This window comes from Dendrobates tinctorius, unplaced genomic scaffold (assembly GCF_039654945.1).
Source record: "Dendrobates tinctorius isolate UK_male_01 unplaced genomic scaffold, ASM3965494v1 ptg000012l, whole genome shotgun sequence".
NCBI classification, from domain to species: Eukaryota; Metazoa; Chordata; class Amphibia; order Anura; family Dendrobatidae; genus Dendrobates; species Dendrobates tinctorius.
In genome coordinates, this window is record NW_027361680.1 from 838,842 (window position 1) to 859,844 (window position 21,003).

Genomic DNA, 21,003 nt, shown 5'->3' on the forward strand with positions numbered 1-21,003 from the left:
TCACTGCTGTGAACTGGGCTACACAATTCACAGTAGTGGGAGTGTTCTGCTGCCATTTTCATGAAGCCTTCAGATCTGCTAACATAACCAGTACTGCTTCCAGCAGAAAAGATCCTATATTGGCAGGAGTAAAATGCAGGAGAAAAGCGCAGGCAGAGTAGCAGAGGCTGCAAAGACATCAAGGAGGAACAGTGTACCATCAGCATTATCTGAGCAGGAGCTGCTGGCAGGAGCTGGGATTCATCCCTCAGTAAGAGAAGGTCTGCAGTGAATGGCCAGACATTGTGGAGGGGGGTGAGAGAATAATGTAATCTGGGTGAGAGAAACATATGAAGACTGATGGGAGAGAGAGAGAAAGCAGATCAGAGGGCAGTCACCCACAAATGGCGCTGCCCTGTGATGCTACTCTTCATTCTGCCCCAGGGATACTAGAACACCCAAAAGGGGAGGGAAATCGCTGCAGTTACTGCCCCAATTTTCCAGCTAACAGTGAAGCTGGTAAGTCTTACCTATAGCTGCATGCATTAATACATTTTAATTACTATTTTAAGCTTAATTTCATAAAAATGCAAGCTACAAGAAAACTGGTGGCACCTTCCCTTTAAGGAAAAGTTCTGTTCTTCAGTCTAGTTTAAAATCCACCCTTCATTTACAATCTGTGGGATTATAAATAGGGTGCTCAGCATGTAAGCTAGTTTTGCCTTAATTTATCTACAAATCTGGCACATTTATCACAGTAAATTCCCCCTTTTAAGCTTGTTTGGCTAAAAGGAGTACTCCAGATCCTTTCACTTCCATAGATTAAAGAGGGGCGCTGCTGATGTGATGTTGACAGGCCCTTGGCAGGTATCAACAGGTTGTACACATAGCCGTGATATTTGGCTCTTTGACACCCCCATATTATCACCTCAATGCGTTTTGCCCTACACTTTTGTATTAGGGTACATCAGGAAGCATAACCCCATTACTTTATGTTCATGTATTTACATCAGATCTTATTACTCCCAGCCATGATGAGAGCCGCTCTCATCCTGGCCAAGAGTAATAAGCTCCAATGTAAATATATGAGCACAAAGCTATGAGGTTAAGCCTCCTGATGTACCCTAATACAAAAGTGAAGGGAAAAACGCGTTGAGGCAATAATATAGGGGTGTCAAAGAGCCTAATATCACGGCTTGACATCTCAGGCAGAATATGAATGTACTAGTCCTATTAGAAAGATAGGAACGGGGCTATACAGCAGTGGTGTGATAGAGACTAAGGTCCCCGTTACACATAGCGACGTACCAGCGATCCCGACAACGATATGACCTGGTCAGGATTGCTGGTGTGTCGCTACTAGTGTTGAGCGAAACCGTTCGATACCCAAAAATATCGTATCGGATGGTATCGCCCGATACGAAAAAAATATCGGGTATCGCCGATTCCGATACCGGAAGTCCCATTCAAGTCAATGGGACTTCCGGTATCGGAATTAAAAAAAGCCCTTTATTTCCTTGTTGGCTAATTCTACATAATTGAAAACAAATAAGAATCATGTAGAATGTATTGTGGGAGGTGGAGGAGACATTAAAAGCATAGTGGTTTATTCAAATCACATGGCATAGCATTAATTCCAATTTTTTTTTTCAATACGTTCGGAGTTAAAAAGATATTGACTATGTTAACCTTTTTTATATTTTGTCAGATATGTATGTTTCACAACTTCCATGCTCTTCACCTTCTTTTGTACTTCTCCCACACTTTCTCCTTCATGATCCGCAGCAGTAGCATTTTTTTCATCAACTTTTTCTTCACCTTATTCATCTTCTTCTTCTTCATCTTCTCCCCATTAATTTTTTTTTCCATTCTTCATATTCTTCTTATTCAGCTATTATTAATTTTAATATGCTATTTCTTCATCTTCTTCCTATTCTTCTTTGTCTTCATTTTCTTATGGTTACAGGCATTCCTGTAGTACTTATCTATAAAAGTTATAAGATTACACCTTACGTTCTGCCTGTCACAAAAGATTTACAACAGGATTTGTCCGCGTTCAGTTTGGCCTGCAGCAGCAGGCATTTTCCAGGGGCATCACGAGGAGGAAAGGACTCACCCCCATTTACTGCTTAGTCTTCTTCTGCTTATAATTTTGATTTCTTCTATGCTGATTTTTAGTCTTATGCTTAATGTTCTTCTGCTTTTGCTTCTTCTGCTTCTTGTTCTTCTGTCTTTTGTTCTGTATCTTGGTGGTTGTCTTCATGTTCTTTGTCCTCTTGGTCTTATTATTTAGGGTCATATTTCTGGTCTTCTTTGGTGTGGTCTTCAGGGTCGTCATCATCAGGGTCGTCGTCATGGAGATCAATAAGGATTACCAAAGACAATTTCAAAAAGCTTGATCTTGGAAATGTAGCAGAAGGTACAAGAAGGCTGAGAAACTGGCGAGAACCAGCAGACAGTGCTGGCACCCAGATGGGTAGCAGAAGGAACAAGAGCCAATGGCACTACCGAGGACCAACTGACGGTGCTGGACCACGGTTACTAAGCAGAAGGTACCTGTGCTAAAAAGCACTACCAAGGACCAGCTGACGGTGCTGGACCTCGGATACCGAGATGGAGGCACCTAGGCCAAAGGCTGTGGCAAGGACCAGCAGACAGTGCTGGCACCCGGATGGGTAGCAGAAGGAACAAGAGCCAATGGCACTACCGAGGACCAACTGACGGTGCTGGACCACGGTTACTAAGCAGAAGGTACCTGTGCTAAAAAGCACTACCAAGGACCAGCTGACGGTGCTGGACCTCGGATACCGAGATGGAGGCACCTAGGCCAAAGGCTGTGGCGAGAACCAGCAGACAGTGCTGGCACCCGGATGGGTAGCAGAAGGAACAAGAGCCAATGGCACTACCGAGGACCAACTGACGGTGCTGGACCACGGTTACTAAGCAGAAGGTACCTGTGCTAAAAAGCACTACCAAGGACCAGCTGACGGTGCTGGACCTCGGATACCGAGATGGAGGCACCTAGGCCAAAGGCTCTGGCGAGAACCAGCAGACAGTGCTGGAACCCGGGTGGGTAGCAGAAGGTACCCATTCAAAGCAAAGTAGCCAGGCCGCAAGCCGGCCGCAGTTACCGAAACCCACAGTCCTACAGGGGGTCCATGTCCCATTGGCACTACGGATCCAGCCTTCAGTGCCAGTTCCCGCAGCCCACATAGGAGTCACCTAAACTGCAGGCACCGTAGAGTCGGCTAACCCGGCCGCAAGATGACAGGACAACGGATTAGTGGCATAGTGACCTTGACACTACCCGGAAACAGCAGGCGTGCTGAAAACAGGCTGGGCAACAGGGAGTACCCGTGCCAAAGACACTGCCGAGAACCAGCTGACGGTGCTGGAACCCAGATGGGTAGCAAAAGCTACAAGAGCCAATGGCACTACCGAGGACCAACTGACGGTGCTGGACCACGGTTACTAAGCAGAAGGTACCTGTGCTAAAAAGCACTACCAAGGACCAGCTGACGGTGCTGGACTTCGGATACCGAGATGGAGGCACCTAGGCCAAAGGCTCTGGCGAGAACCAGCAGGCAGTGCTGGAACCCGGGTGGGTAGCAGAAGGTACCCATTCAAAGCAAAGTAGCCAGGCCGCAAGCCGGCCGCAGTTACCGAAACCCACAGTCCTACAGGGGGTCCATGTCCCATTGGCACTACGGATCCAGCCTTCAGTGCCAGATCCCGCAGCCCACATAGGAGTCATTTAAACTGCAGGCACCGTAGAGTCGGCTAACCCGGCCGCAAGATGACAGGACAACGGATTGGTGGCATAGTGACCTTGACACTACCCGGAAACAGCAGGCGTGCTGAAAACAGGCTGGGCAACAGGGAGTACCCGTGCCAAAGACACTGCTGAGAACCAGCTGACGGTGCTGGAACCCAGATGGGTAGCAAAAGCTACAAGAGCCAATGGCACTACCGAGGAACAGCTGACGTTGCTGGACCACGGTTACTAGGCAGGAGGTACCTGTGCTAGAAAGCACTACCAAGGACCAGCTGACGGTGCTGGACTTCGGATACCGAGATGGAGGCACCTAGGCCAAAGGCTCTGGCGAGAACCAGCAGACAGTGCTGGAACCCGGGTGGGTAGCAGAAGGTACCCATTCAAAGCAAAGTAGCCAGGCCGCAAGCCGGCCGCAGTTACCGAAACCCACAGTCCTACAGGGGGTCCATGTCCCATTGGCACTACGGATCCAGCCTTCAGTGCCAGTTCCCGCAGCCCACATAGGAGTCACCAAACTGCAGGCACCGTAGAGTCGGCTAACCCGGCCGCAAGACGACAGGACAACGGATTGGTGGCATAGTGACCTTGACACTACCCGGAAACAGCAGGCGTGCTGGAACCAGGCTGGGCAACAGGGAGTCCCTGTGCCAAAGACACTGCCGAGCACCAACTGGCGTTGTTGGAGCCCAGGGACAATCATGGTGTAGGCCGAGGCCTACTTGGTGGTAGTTTTAGATTGTTTGTAGGCTACAACAGACTGTCAACGTGCTCCAATTAGGCATCTGTCTCCACTCTGTTTCCAGGATTTCACGTGACCACCAACACCGCCAGTTTATGCGTACAGTAGCCATCTGCCCAATCCACACGTGTTCCTGTGTTACTGGTGTTCTGTAATGTCAGCAGATCCCCTGATGTTTGTCTGCCAATGTCTCCTGCTCTGTCCACATTCCCACCACTTGCAGTGGGAAGGTGGACAGCGCAGGAGACAGTGCCGGACACACATTGGGGGATCAGCTCACGTTACAGAACACCAGGAACACAGGAACAAGTGTGGAATGCGTGGACGGCAACTGTGAGCAGGAACTGGCTGTGTTGGAGGTCAGGGGAAATACTAGAGACAGAGTGGAGACAGAGGCCAAATCAGAGAATGTTTAAATCTGAAGTAGTTACAATTTGGAGGCAGCAGCAGTTTGCCCTCCACACAGCAGGGGATCAGCTGACGTTACCGAACCCCACTTTCACATGAACGAGTGTGTTTTTCTGTGTGGACAGCACTTCCGAGCACCAACTGGCGTTGTTGGAGCCCAGGGACAATCATGGTGCAGGCCGAGGCCTACTAGGAGCCAGGTGTAAAGCTGAGGTATTTTGACTTTGGAGGGAGCAGGACACTTTGCCATACACACAGCAGGGGATTAGCCGACGTTACCGACCCCCACTTTCACATGAACAAGTGTTTTTTTCTGTGTGGACAGCACTTCCGAGCAACAACTGACGATGTTGGAGCCCAGGGATAGTCATTTTGTAGGCTGAGGCCTACTTGGAGGCAGTTTAAGATAAGACGTTGTTTGACTTTGGAGGGAGCAGGACACTTTGCCCTCCACACAGCAGGGGATCAGCTGACGTTACTGACCCCCACTTTCACATGAACGAGTGTGTTTTTCTGTGTGGACAGCACTTCCGAGCACCAACTGGCGTTGTTGGAGCCCAGGGACAATCATGGTGCAGGCCGAGGCCTACTAGGAGCCAGGTGTAAAGCTGAGGTATTTTGACTTTGGAGGGAGCAGGACACTTTGCCATACACACAGCAGGGGATCAGCCGACGTTACCGACCCCCACTTTCACATGAACAAGTGTTTTTTTCTGTGTGGACAGCACTTCCGAGCAACAACTGACGATGTTGGAGCCCAGGGATAGTCATTTTGTAGGCTGAGGCCTACTTGGAGGCAGTTTAAGATAAGACGTTGTTTGACTTTGGAGGGAGCAGGACACTTTGCCCTCCACACAGCAGGGGATCAGCTGACGTTACTGACCCCCACTTTCACATGAACAAGTGTGTTTTTCTGTGTGGACAGCACTTCCGAGCACCAACTAGCGTTGTTGGAGCCCAGGGACAATCAGGGTGCAGGCCGAGACCTACTAGGAGCCAGGTGTAAAGCTGTGGTATTTTGAATTTGGAGGCAGCAGCAGTTTGCCCTCCACACAGCAGGGGATCAGCTGACGTTACCGAACCCCACTTTCACATGAACGAGTGTGTTTTTCTGTGTGGACAGCACTTCCGAGCACCAACTAGCGTTGCTGGAACCCAGGGACAATCAGGGTGCAGGCCGAGGCCTACTAGGAGCCAGGTGTAAAGCTGAGGTATTTTGACTTTGGAGGGAGCAGGTCACTTTGCCCTCCACACAGCAGGGGATCAGCCGACGTTACCGACCCCCACTTTCACATGAACAAGTGTTTTTTTCTGTGTGGACAGCACTTCCGAGCAACAACTGACGATGTTGGAGCCCAGGGATAGTCATTTTGTAGGCTGAGGCCTACTTGGAGGCAATTTAAGATCAGACGTTGTTTGAATTTGGTGGCAGCAGCAGTTTGCCCTCCACACAGCAGGGGATCAGCTGACGTTACTGACCCCCACTTTCACATGAACAAGTGTGTTTTTCTGTGTGGACAGCACTTCCGAGCACCAACTAGCGTTGTTGGAGCCCAGGGACAATCAGGGTGCAGGCCGAGGCCTACTAGGAGCCAAGTGTAAAGCTGTGGTATTTTGAATTTGGAGGCAGCAGCAGTTTGCCCTCCACACAGCAGGGGATCAGCTGACGTTACTGACCCCCACTTTCACATGAACAAGTGTGTTTTTCTGTGTGGACAGCACTTCCGAGCACCAACTAGCATTGTTGGAGCCCAGGGACAATCAGGGTGCAGGCCAAGGCCTACAAGGAGCCAGGTGTAAAGCTGTGGTATTTTGAATTTGGAGGCAGCAGCAGTTTGCCCTCCACACAGCAGGGGATCAGCTGACGTTACCGAACCCCACTTTCACATGAACGAGTGTGTTTTTCTGTGTGGACAGCACTTCCGAGCACCAACTAGCGTTGTTGGAACCCAGGGACAATCAGGGTGCAGGCCGAGGCCTACTAGGAGCCAGGTGTAAAGCTGAGGTATTTTGACTTTGGAGGGAGCAGGACACTTTGCCCTCCACACAGCAGGGGATCAGCCGACGTTACCGACCCCCACTTTCACATGAACGAGTGTGTTTTTCTGTGTGGACAGCACTTCCGAGCAACAACTGACGATGTTGGAGCCCAGGGATAGTCATTTTGTAGGCTGAGGCCAACTTGGAGGCAGTTTAAGTTAAGACGTTGTTTGAATTTGGAGGCAGCAGCAGTTTGCCGTACACACAGCAGGGGATCAGCTTACGTTACCGAACCCCACTTACACATGAGCGAGTGTTTTGTCTGTGCGGACAGCACTTCTGAGCCCAACTGGCGGTGTCGGAGCCCAGGGAAAATCAGGTAGTAGGCCGAGGCCTACTTGGTGGCAGTTTGCGATTGTTTCTAGACTACTACTAACTGTCAACGTACTCCAATTAGGCCTCTGTCTTCACTTTGTTTCGAGTATTTCCTCTGGCTTCCAACCACGCCAGTTGCTGCTCTGAAATGCCGTCTGCACAACCCACACTTGTTCCTGTGTTACTGGGGTTCTGTAACAGCAGCTTCTCCCTAGAGGTGAGTCAGGCAATGTCTCCTGCTCTGTCCACATTTCCACTACAAGTAGTGGGAATGTAGACAAAGCAGGAGACATTGCCGTGCTCACCTCTGGAGATGAGCAGATGTTACAGGACCCAGGTAACACAGGAACAAGTGTGGATTGTGCAGACGGCACTTGAGAGCAGAAACAGGCGGTGTTGTAGGCCGGAGGAAATACTCAAAACAGAGTGGAGACAGAGGGCAAATCAGAGAACATATTAAATCAGAGGTAGTCAGAAGTTGTAGGCAGCAGGAGAGTTTGCCGTACACACAGCAGGGGATCAGCTGATGTTACCGAACCCCACTTACACATGAGCGAGTGTTTTGTCTGTGCGGACAGCACTTCTGAGCAACAACGGGCGTTGCTGTAGCCCAGGAAATAAAGTTCAGGTCATAGAAACATGAACACAACAGGAGACCTGGATCCTGTTGCCAGCCAATTATTTATTCTGGAAGAGGACTGGCAAATTCAGGTGAGATCCAGGCCTTGTTCATTTTCACAAAAGTAAACCGGTCAACATTATCGGCGGATAGTCGCGTGCGACGGTCTGTTACCACACCACCTGCAGCACTAAAGACACGTTCCGATAATACACTGGCAGCAGGGCAAGCCAGCACCTCCAATGCATACTGGCTAAGCTCTGGCCATGTATCCAGCTTAGAGACCCAATACTTGAACGGGGAAGAGCCGTCTGGGAGAACACTAACAGGGCACGACAAGTAGTCTGTCACCATCTGACGGAAACGTTGCCTCCTGCTGACTGGAGCCGTCTGTGATGGTGTAGCCGTTTGTGGCGGTCCCACAAAACTTTTCCACATTTGGGCCATACTGGCCTTGCCTTGTCCTGCGGCACTGCCTCTGCTACCTCTTTGTGCAGAGCTTCCTCCACTGCCTCTACCCACATGGCTGCTTTGAAAAGCACTACCAGCAACACTTGCGGGGGGAATGGAGAACATGATGGCCTGCACAAGTGTTTCTTGGTACTCCCGCATTTTTCGCTCCCGGTTCAACTGTGGTATGAGGCTTTGTAAGTTGTCCCGGTAGCGAGGATCTAGGAGGGTGTACATCCAATAATCAGCCGTGTGGAGAATGTTGGCGATGCGGCGGTCATTTAACAAGCACTGCAGCATGAAATCAACCATGTGCTGCAGACTGCCAACTGGACCGGAAACGCTGTCCCCAGCTTGAGGCAGCATCTCTGCCTGCTCAGCATCACCCCACCCTTGCTGTACACACTGACTACTAGAGCCTTGTGTACCTCCCTCCTCTGGAGAGATGTGTTCCTCCTCCTCCATTGACTCCTCGTCATCCTCCTCACTAAGTGTCCCCTGCCTGGGCCTTTGTGTGGAAGCACGTTGCGCAGATTTGCCAGAAGCAGATGGCACTTCTGACTGCTCATCCTCGACCTCTTCAAAAACCTCCTCACTTAGTGCTTGTAAGGTTTTTTGAAGCAGACAGATGAGGGGGACAGTCATGCTGATTAGTGCACTGGCCATCCGCGTGGAGTCATCGAAGGCACGCAAAACTTGGCAGATGTCCCTCATAGTGGCCCACTCAGTGGTGGTGAAGTGTGTCTGGCGCACAGTGCGACTTGTTTGCGCCTGATGCAGCTGGTACTCCATTACTGCTGCCTGCTGCTCACACAACCGCTCCAACATATGTAACGTTGAATTCCACCTGGTGGGGAGGTCACATATGATGCGATGTTCTGGCAGGCGGAATCGTCATTGCAGAGATGCAATGCGCGATCTTGCCATGCTGGAACGCCGCAAGTGAGCACACTCTAGGCGAACCTTGTGCAGCAGTGCATCAAGATCCGGATAGTCCCTCAGAAAGCTCTGCACGACCAAATTGAGCACGTGTGCCAGACATGGTATGTGAGTGAGGTTGCCTAGGCCCAGAGCTGCCACTAGATTTCGGCCATTGTCACTCACTACCAAACCTGGCTGGAGACTCGCTGGCACAAACCACACATCGCTCTCCTGCTTGATGGCATTCCAGAGCTCCTGTGCTGTGTGGCTCCGATTCCCCAAAGAAATTAATTTAAGGACGGCCTGTTGACGTTAGGCCACACCTGTGCTCATATCTGGCCTAACAGGCTCACGCAGTGCTGATTCCGAGGAACTAGAGTAGGAGGAGGACTCAATATGTACAGACTGCATTCCTGCAATCCTTGGAGTTGGCAGAATACATACAGAGCCACTCTCCAGATCTGTACCCGGCTCCACAACATTGACCCAATGGGCAGTGAGGGAAAGGTATCGTCCCTGTCCATGGCTACTGGTCCACGCATCGGTGGTCAGGTGGACCTTGCTACTGACGGCATTTAGTAGCGCATTTTTAATTTTTCCCTCCACATGCTTTTGCAGGGCAGGAACGGCTTGCCTGCTGAAATAAAAGCGGCTGGGCACATTGTATTGTGGAACTGCCAATGACATAAAGTTCCGGAAGGTGTCAGTCTCCACCAGCCTGAATGACAGCATCTCAAGGGCCAGTAGTTTGGCAATGCCGGCATTCAGAGCCAGTGCTCGGGGATGGTTTGCCAAGTATGGCCACTTTTTCTCCCATGCCTGTGCTACCGATTGCTGGTGAGTGGCCTGGGAGTGTGCTGATGACTGCGAACGTGGTTCAGTGGGTGGAATTTCACTGGGTCTCTGGACAACAGTGGCAGTGGTTCTTCCATGGCGTTCCAGTGAGGAAGCCGAACCAGCTGTGTGTGAGCTGGAGGAAGAGGCCCCAACATGAGCTGAAGAGGTGGTAGGTGCTGCTGAAGGTTGGCCTACATCTTCAGTGTGTCTGTGTAACTCCACCTCGTGCTTGGTACGCACATGTTTCCACATATTTGTGGTATTGAGGTTGCTCACATTTTTCACTTTCTGATGACACAGCTTGCATTTGACAAAGCAAATGTCATCTGCAACTGTGTCAAAAAAAGACCACGCACTGCAAGTCCTGGGAGCGCCCGTTTTGTGTTTTGGAAGAGGATTGCTCCTCACGGGTGCCAAAGTGGAGGCTACAGGCAACCAAGTCTGCCCCCGCCCTCTCCCTCCTCTTTTGGCCGTTCAGGGAATCTCTTCCTCAGAGCTGCTCCCACCACCTTCCTGTGGCTGACGCCATGATGGGTCAAGGACCTCATCATCTCCACTCCCCTCTTCAAGCACCGGCTGGTCCTGGGTTGTCTCGCCAGCACCGTACGCACCAGAAATTGGCAACTGAGTCTCATCATCATCAGATGACCACTGAGGTGTGCTGACAATAGGCACTGGCCCACCCGCCTCTTCAGATTCAGAGGGACAAAGCAGTTGCGCATCACTGCATACTCCCTCTTCTTCACGCTCTAGAATGCTGCTTGGCTGGCCACCTCTTTCCAAGCCAACAGATTCTGAGAACAGAAGTAAAGATTGAGATGGCTCCTGTCCAGGGCTCTCAGACTGCCTGGGCAATTTGGCAGGTGGTGAAGAGACAGATGGTTGCTCTTCAGTGCTCTGGCCTTGGGAGGATGCGGAAGTCATTTAAGTGGATGCGTTAGCTGCCATCCATCCGACAACGGCTTCAATTTGTTCGTCACGCAGCAGTGGGGTACGGCGAGGTCCTACAAAGCTGCGCATGAAGGACTGTTGCCTGGTAAAAGTGGGGGATGCCGGGTCACTGGTGGCCGCAGCAGACACCGAATCCCCACTTCCTCTCCCTGCTACATCCCCCCGTCCTCTCCCTGCTGAAACTCCACGGCCACGACCACGTGCCTTACTCCCTGCCTTCTTCATCTTGGTAGACTGATAAAGATAGGCAGAAAAGTTAAAAAGGGGTGGCTTAGTGTTCTTATTCCTGAACACCTGCTAACCAGTATAAGAAACACTAATTTGGCTAAGAGTGTGTGTACTACACTTTAATATGATCTAATGTGGCCTAGACAACTGTAAAGTGGAGTGTTTGGTGAACTTTATTTCCTTTTTTTTTGGGGGAGGGGGAGAAAAGGATGTGACCAAAGTTTGAAAGCTATATTATCACAAACTTTTTGGAGCGATTACAATGCAGGAAGCTAACCTACAATGCAATTGATGAGGCTCCAAAAAATAGGGTGATACTAGTCTGGCTGGCCCTGAAGGGCACAAGCCAGCAAAAAGGCTCCTCTATCTAATCCTATATAGTGTTTGCAACCAACCAATGACAATGGATGCGGTTGGAAGCACACTAATATAGGAGCAAAAATCTGGCTAAATTAGCTGCAAAAAAAGGACTATGTATGAGGCAGTGACGCACGCTGAGCGGACTACAGCTAGCGGTGGCTGTAGAACACACTGCAACGTGAGCTGCACTCACACACAGAGAGACATATCAGACAGCCAAAAACAGTGCAGAGAAATGGGCTATAGCACTGAAAGGCTGCTGAAAGGCTCCGCTGTCCACTCCTTTAGTGTTTGCAACCAACGTATATGGATACGTATGGAAGCACACTATACAGGAGAAAAAAAAAGCAGCAATAAAAGAAAAATGTGTATGAGGCAGAGACACACGCTGGGCGGCCTACAAGCAGACGTGCCTGCAGGACACACTACACAGCGTGGGTCTGCACTCACACAGCCCTTGCAGACAGCTGTGAACACTGCTGCTAGGCAAAAGAAAGCTACATTGGTGGTTTATGTAGCCTGGATAAAGCACAATATTGTGTTTAGAATCGCTATTTCTAACTGTCCCTCACAGTCTTCAACAGCAGCCTGTCCCTAACTGAATTCACAGCAGAGTGACCAGAAATGGCGGCTGCAGCGGTTTTTATAGTGCATCATGACATCATTTCAGCAGCCAATCACAGCCATGCCAGTAGTTAACATGCCTACATGCCTAACAGGATGTGCCCACACTTCTGAGGATCCCCATTGGCTGAATCAAATCGAGCGGGCTCCTAGCATTATGGGAACTTCCGATTCCGGTATTCGATATGAAAAAAGTATCGGAACTAAGTATCGGAATTCCGATACAGCTAATATCGGCCGATACCCGATACTTGCGGTATCGGAATGCTCAACACTAGTCGCTACATGATCGCTGGTGAGCTGTCAAACAGGCAGATTCACCAGAGATCAGGACCAGCGAGGACGCTGGTAACTAAGGGCGCGCGTCGCTTAGTTACCTGCTGTGTACCCTGGATACCAGCTCCCAGCACGAGTACGCTGGTATCCAGGGTACACAGCGGGTAACTAAGCGACGCGCGCAATATGTTACCCGCTGTTTACCTTGGATACCAGCTCCCAGCTTCTGCTTACAGCGCTGGGAGCTCGCTGATCGATGGTCTCCCACTGCCACACGCGATGCGTGCTGGCCAGTGGGAGACCAACGATCAAAAAAATGATCAGCGATACCCGGCATGGGGGGGGGCGGTCGCTGATAGGTGTCACACACAGCGAGATCGCTGCTGAGGTCGCTGTTGCATCACAAAACTTGTGACTCAGCAGCGATCTCGCTAGCGATCTCGCTTAGTGTGACGCGGGCTTTAACATGACGGCTCAGCACCTCCGGCAGACTGTGAATATCATTCCCATTCAAATGAAGGGATAGCATGTGCATATTAGAGGTGATATTCATGAACTGAGCATATAAGTAAATCTATTTGAATCACTGGATGTCACTCAATTATATCTAATGGGCATTGGAGCCTTTGTGTGATTATTTGACATAGTATGAGGGAGAACGCCTACTCCGCCAGGGACAATGTGCAATAATATGATATAAGCACTTTAGTCTATTGACAGTCTGTCTTTTAATAGACTGTTTAGTTAAAAGTAAAGATGCGGTGTTATATTGTTAATTAATTGACACTGTATGAGGTAGAACTTTAACTCTGCTGGGGGCAATGTACAATGATTTAAGCACTTGAGTCTATTGACGGTCTGTTTTTTTAATAGGCTGCATAGTTAATAGGAATGATGCGGTGTTATATCATGAGTACAGGGGTATAGTGATATAATTATTGAACAATTCCCTTAAGAAATGGTATTTTGTGATATCTCTCTATGATTTGAAAGGGATATTTGTGAATGCAATGCCAATCTTGTATATATTACTGTCCTTTGTGACGCCCTTTTGTTAGGGGTCTTATCGGACAGACTGCACACAAGCACGGTGGATTTGTTTTATTATTTAATCACGATATATTAAAAGTTAAGTTTTAGTTTTCTATCCACCAGAGTCAGTGATTTTGTCCAGCCATTTTTCATGGGTCTGTGTTGTGTGTAGAGGCAAGCAAGCCCTAGGCTGACGCTCCAGTGAGAGCTGTCGTATGTGCTGGCCCAGAAGTGCTGGGCAGGACTGCTTATGAACTTTTTTTTTTCCTTTTGAGCCAGAAAGGCTGTTTTTCTTTTATCATTATCATTATAATGCAATAAACCACCCAGAGACTTTAACCCACGTGTGCCTGTGTCTACCTCGAGGAGCAGCTAAGTGAGCCCACCTACCACAGTAGCTATAGCAAGCTTAAGAGATACTATCCAAACAGTCAACCTTTATGATTCTAAGTGCAGTGCTGTTATTCTTCCTAAAATTCAGATTTGTCATTAATAAGTAGCGACATTTAACAAATGACCAAGCGGGTCTGGCTTTTTTCCAAGCTATTTTAGACTCTTCGTTCAATCAGTGTTCTGATAAATCTATGAAAGACAAGTGAATCTTCAATGCTATTAAAAGTGTTTTCCCACCTTTAAGTCTTGCAGATTTTACATGCCATATATGTCTTTACAGTGTTTTTTATGCTATTTATTTCAACCCAATAATCTACAAAATATAGATAATAAATATAAATAATTACTAAAAAAGAGTATACATTTTACCTATGTCGTGGCATAAGTCCATAATTGCCATGATTAAATCTCTGATTGACTTCTTTTTCTGCAATGTAGTTTAGCAAATTAGGAAGCGTTTTTTGGATCAAGCTCCCAAATCGAGATGACTTTGCAATGTCCACAGGATAACCATTGGTAGAAACACGATTTAGAATCCAAGCTCCTCTTCTTGTGCTTAGAAATACCTTAGGAGAACAAATACCAATGTTCATTGTTTATTCCACATTCAATATATTTCTTACATAAATAGTTGGACTGGTCAAATTTACTTCAGAAAATAATCCTTAATCTTTTCCTTATTTAATGATTCCTCTGTCCCTTATCTATCTCATTGCTATGATACAAGGAACAAAGGCCATCCCTTTTATCTAGAGAGCCCCGACTACAGATGGCATCTGAGGTCTGTACACTGATGGAAAGCACCTTTGCACAGGGCTTATTATTCTAGGTGACAGGTGCACAACATTTATTGGTCCAAGGGCCGCAGATCACATTCTTAACAAATCCCAAGGGCCAGAAAAATGTAAAGTGGTACTTACATAAATGTATCACCATCAGTACACATTAATACATCACTGGGACCAAGTTTTGAGCATTTGAGGAGGATTTGGAGACAATTGGCACCAAAAAAATTAGTGTGAACATACGCTAACTTATACTGAGTTTTTGGAGCAGAAACTTAGCAGAATCTCACCAAATCCCCCTTGTAATTTCAAATCACTAAGTTTTGAGGATTTTTAAGTTTTAACATAGCTGTGAAGCTTATTATGGATTGCTACATGTGTACAAGATCAGAACCACGGTTGATACATGAGTACAACGCCAGAACCACCATCAGTTCATGGATGCAGCACCAGAAACACCGTTAGTACATGAATAAATCACCAAACTAAGTACAGCTATCAATTACAATGTCACTTTATAGAAAATCCATTTTATTAAATATTACTCAATATTAAAAGTCATTGACAGAGGTACAAAAATGCAAAATAATAGCTACCAGCAGCTGGTCAAATACAAAATATCATGGATTGAAACATACTAGTGCACCAGATTACATACTTGGCATAAAAATATGGTTAAAGCTAACCACTATAACATGTCCTAAAAAATTTTTTTGAGCACTAAAGCAAATATAAGTGGTTAAGATACCTACTGAATACATGATAATTTAATTAAATCCAAATGAAATGCCATAAGGCTTCATGGAAAAAGACTGCTGCAATGTGTCATAATAGCATTCTCCATAAAACAACCAAAGTGCACCTGTGCATACCTACTAAGCTCATTAACAGATAAAGAGCATATAAATTCAGGTCCTAAATACAACTATAAAGTGCAAACACAAAAACAATAATAATAATAACAAGGGATAAATATGTCCCCCATTGACCAAGCAAAATTTCATGTGAATATAGCCATGTGCAACCAATAAATAAGGCTAGGTGTAGAGCATTAAAAAAAAAATCGCTCAGATTTAGTTGGTAAATCCCTTAAGTAAACTGGCTGAGTGATATAAGGGGGTTTTACACTAAGCGATATCGCTAGCAATATCGCTAAAACGTCACTGATTTTGTGACGTTATAGCGATATTGCTAGCGATATCGCTATGTGTGATACTTACCAGCGACCGGCTCCCCCGCTGTCCATCGCTGATCGCGCGAGAATGTCCGGCTCCATTTCTCGTCGGGCGCTTCCTGCTGAGACTTCCTGCTGTGACGACGAGCGACGCTGGACGCGGGCGGGAGGACGCAGGATCGCTGTGTGTGAATGGTAAGTATCGTGCGCTGCGTCGCTGCTGCATCGCTGTGAGATCTTTCTGTATGAAAGCTCACTAGCGATCATTTAGCGATGCACCAGCAATCCTGACCGGGTGGGATCGCTGGTCGGATCGCTGGTGCATCGCTAAATGTAAAAGGGCCTTAACAGTGTAACAAAAGGTCTATCTGAAAGGGAGAGATAAAGGCTTAAATATGCATGACAGTAAACTGGCTGAGTGCTGAACAGTGCAATAAAAAGGTCTATCTGAAAAGGTGAAATAACAAAGGCTTAATTATGTATGACAGCTTTCAAAGTACCCAACCTGCTAATGGTAGTGGCACCCCAAAGCGCATTTCGTGTGAGCTTCTTCTATGGGGGATGTGAGTAAATTTAGCCTTATTTATTGGTTGCCACATGGCTATATTCACATGAAATGTTTCTTGGTCAATGGGCAGCATATTTAGGCTTCTTTATATGCACTGACGAGGGCCAATAGCCCGAAACACCGTGTCTGCAAATTGAGATTCTGATTTGGCTTTTATCCTAAGGGTACCGTTACACTTATTAGAGAGGCACCAGTGATCCCGACAACGATATGGATCGCTGGTGCATCGCTAAGTGGTCGCTAGTGAGCTGCCACACAGGCAGATCTCACCAGCGACATCGCAGGGGTCAGGGGTCGTTACTTACCTGTCAGATGCGGCGATCCTGACGTCCTCCCGCCCGCGTCCACGCGTCGCTCGTCGGCGCCACAGGAAGCCCAGCAGGAAGTGGCCGACGGGGAATGGTCCAGGACGTTCTCGCGCGATCAGCGATAATCAGCGGGGGAGCCGGTCGGAGGTAAGTATCACATGTAGCGATATCGCTAGCAATATCGCTGCTACGTCACAAAATCGGTGACTTTACAGCGATATTGCTAGTGATATCGCAGTGTGTAATGGGGGCTTAAGTCATATTACAAGACTCGTTAAAGGGTTGATTGTGACTTGTAGGATCGCTACTACCAAAAGGTGGCGCTGTAGAGTAAAAGTCCTCTTTCTCTCTGAAGAGGCAATTTGCATATAAAATTTCCCAGAGGAGCATTGCACGGCGAATAAGCCTCCTTACCTTGACAAGCCACAGCTGGTGTGTCACTCTCCACAAGGAGAAACCTTACCCCTTAGACCTTATATACCTACTGGGAGTTGTAGGTTTATGAGATACGAATCTGTAGGCGGCTGACCTGACATTGTAATTGATCACTGTACTAAACTTGGTTCAGCTTTCATGTACTGGCGATGGTTCTGATCGCATACGCATGGAACTGGTAAGAGGTCATTGCCCAGTTGAGGTGCTCACCTTGCTGCCACTATCACCCTACTGGGGGGTTGTCAGCCTGCTGAGTCCACGACTTTATTCCACGATTAGAGGTGAGCGACTTTTGGTTTTTTAGGGTCGCGTTTCGTTTCGTGAAACCCGACTTTTCCAAAAGTCGGGTCGAGCAAGATCGGACGATTATAGGGAAAAGTCGGGGTCGTCTCGAAACACGAAACCCAATGTAAGTCAATGGGGAATAAAAGTCGGCAGTGAGAGGAGGACAGGAAACACACCAGCAGTGCCCATTTGAATGCCAAAAGCATCAATTCTTCTTACTTAAGCTTGTCAACCTTAATTAACTTCATAATACAAGTTACGCACTGAAAAATGGGGGTTATTTGGCTAAAGTTGTGGGGGGGAGGGCTGGCTCCAGGTTTTCATGTGCCCTGGGCGAAAGAGCGCCCCTTTAACACATACCACAACTCATCATGCTCCGATACGGCAGAGAAATAGCGGTATAGTACAATGAAAAATACTTCACTTTTTACATCTCATGACAAGGCCCATCTATTTCTCCATACAGAATCATTGGTCCCATATAATGTTTGAAACAGTATATGACGAGCTCCACATAATGCTACAGTATATGTTGGTCCCCATGGATGAAGCTCCACTATCTTATGGGCCCAAATAATGCTCCAAACATAATGGGCCCCATTTCTAATGCTCTAGTGTATAATGGGCCCTGTAAATGCTGCTCCAGTGTCTGATGTCCACCTTTGGAATGTTCCAGTGTATGGTGGGCCCCATCTATCATTCTCCAGAGTATAGTGCTCCACAAAAATTGCTGTCCCAACATTGAAAACAATCAAATAAGTCTCCTCGCTAGGGAATCCCTGTACTAGTCTGGACTCCTCGTCGTTCCCATCTTCCATCTCACTGCACAGTATTTCAACCTTGCAAGTGCTGTGATCCTGAGCAAGCAGGGGGGCCCACTCGTTGGCGACGGCACTGGCACAGGGCCCCTGATAGTACGGTGGTGTGTCTGATGGCGGGTGGGCCGAACCTGCACTTTCATCTGCAGCTTCCTTTTTGTCACCGTGTAAGATGGAACTGTATATGGGAAGGGTAACCTGAGTTTCATCAGGGTCAGATTCAGGCCGTGTAGCGTGCGAGGGGAATGTAGTGGTCTGGGTCAATGTACCAGCAGATTCATCGAGCAGTGGCTGGGCATCAGTGCACTTGTGTCGCCCCCAGGAGTACGGTCGCCACAGTGGCATTACCTTCCTCCTAGGGAGTGTGATGTCATGCTTGGGAGCAACGAAGGATCTCTCCAGCAGATTAACTGATTGGGCGGCGTTATTCCCATGAGTCATGACCCTCCAAACAGCGTTCATGAAGGCAAAGTGTTTGTTTTACGGTTGCAAAGGCAGTATGGTTGCAAAGCTGAACCTTAAAGGAATGTCCAGAAGGGCACCACCAGGAGTGGAGCCTACGGTTTAATTCGACTCCACCTGGGAAACCTCAACCATGCAAGCTACAGAACAGATGCACACATTGCAAGCTTAATTCCGTTAACGAACGAGACTCCGTCATGCCCCGCGGTCCGAGTCTGGCTTACTAGAGGGACACGTGAGGCTCTGGCACATGAGATTGGCCAATAACTGGTGTGTCATGCCCTTACATGTCCGTGGCTGCATGTGCGCTACACTGAAAAGGCCAGCGTTTGTCGCTTACAGGTGCAGATAACCCGCTGAACAACGTTAGTGATGGGGATCTGTGATTACAATTATTACCCGCGAATGATGATTTCCCAGTAAGTGCAGGTCAACCGCAGTTCCGGAATTAGGCCTAACCGTCATTCCTGAAAAAATGAAAAACTTACGTGTACAAACCACAGGTGCTGTAGCTTGCTTAACAGCTCGCCATCTGTTCTTAGGCCCAGTATGGATTACACGTGATTGCACAAAGGTGAGAAAGGGTACTGTATCCCCGGATAACATGTATGGATAGCATAGTGTACACATTCAAAATATATGTCTATACATCAGGAGGCAGGCTCAGACGGTGTCAGGCCCAGTATGGATTGCACGTGATTGCACAAAGGTGAGAAAGCGTTCCGTATCCCCAGATAACATGTATGGATAGCGTACACATTCAAAATATATGTCTATACATCAGGAGACAGGCTCAGACGGTGTCAGGCCCAGTATGGATTGCACGTGATTGCACAAAGGTGAGAAAGGGTTCCGTATCCCCAGATAACATGTATGGATAGCGTACACATTCAAAATATATGTCTATACATCAGGAGGCAGGCTCAGACGGTGTCAGGCCCAGTATGGATTGCACGTGATTGCACAAAGGTGAGAAAGGGTTCCGTATCCCCAGATAACATGTATGGATAGCGTACACATTCAAAATATATGTCTATACATCAGGAGGCAGGCTCAGACGGTGTCAGGCCCAGTATGGATTGCACGTGATTGCACAAAGGTGAGAAAGGGTTCCGTATCCCCAGATAACATGTATGGATAGCGTACACATTCAAAATATATGTCTATACATCAGGAGGCAGGCTCAGACGGTGTCAGGCCCAGTATGGATTTGACGGCCCAGACTACACAGCGGAGGAGCAGGGAGAGGTAAAGATTGCAAATGCTGGGGCCCTGCCCAATCAAGGGGGGCCCACTCGTGGGCGTCGGTACTGGCACTGGGCCCCTCATAGTACGGCGGTGTGTCTGACGGCGGGTGTGCACCACCACCGTCAGAGACACTTGATTGCACTATGAGGGACCCTGTGCCAGTGCCCGCGCCCAAGAGTCGGCCTACCCACCTGTCCAGGGCAACGGCACTCGCACGGTGTCGTGCGCTAGGTGGTGACCCCGGCCATGGGGGGGGAGGCAGCACAGTTAGGGAGTTTTAGAAAGTGGCATATGTTGATGTTGGACATTCAGCTGATGCAAAAGGTGAAATGGGTCAAGTCCCAGGAAGAGGTGGACCAAAGCAAGCCATTTTTCTGTCACCCTATGTGTCATCAGGGGAAGGTGTGACAAAATCCTTGGAAACCCATGCATGGTTCATTTTAATGAAGGTTAGATCATCCACATTTTGGGTTGACAGACGGGTCCTTTTTTCTGTCAGGATTGATCCAGCTGCACTGAAGACTCTTTCCGATAGCACACTTGCAGCTGGGCAAGCGAGCTCCTGTAAGGCATATTGTGCCAATTCAGGCCAGGTGTCCAGTTTAGCGGCCCAATAGTCAAAGGGGAATGACCTGTGTGGGAGAACATCGATATTGGAGGAAAAGTAGTTTGTAACCATAGTTGACAACTGCTGTCTCCTGTCACTTTCCATCGATGCAGTATTACCAGTTGTGTGAGCGGTCCGTGAAAAATCAGTCCACAACATTGTCATGAAACCCCTGTCTCCAACGCCACTTCTGCTGTGTGCACCATGAACACCTCTGCCAAGCTGCCCCCGGCCCGTACGGCTCGTGTGAGAACCATCACCGCTGCTGTGTGCTGGGAATGCCTCAAGCAACCGATTTACCAGAGTTGCTTGTTTATTAGCCAATATTAGGTCAAGGTTCTCCTGTGGCATGATGTTTTGTAATTT

The 21,003-nt window shown here is 48.2% G+C and overlaps 1 protein-coding gene across 4 annotated transcripts in view; it reads right to left on the reverse strand.

Moving 5' to 3' along the window:
• LOC141065779 (flavin-containing monooxygenase 5-like) overlaps positions 1 to 21,003 on the reverse strand; it is an 816,973-nt gene that overhangs the window by 638,214 nt on the left and 157,756 nt on the right. The window contains exon 6 of one of the 4 annotated variants that reach the window (XM_073557937.1): positions 14,317 to 14,513. The exons of the other annotated variants lie outside the window; for them this stretch is intronic. Coding sequence (XP_073414038.1) covers positions 14,317 to 14,513 — 197 coding nt within the window. The remainder of the gene's footprint in view (positions 1 to 14,316; positions 14,514 to 21,003) is intronic. 4 annotated transcript variants of the gene reach the window in all.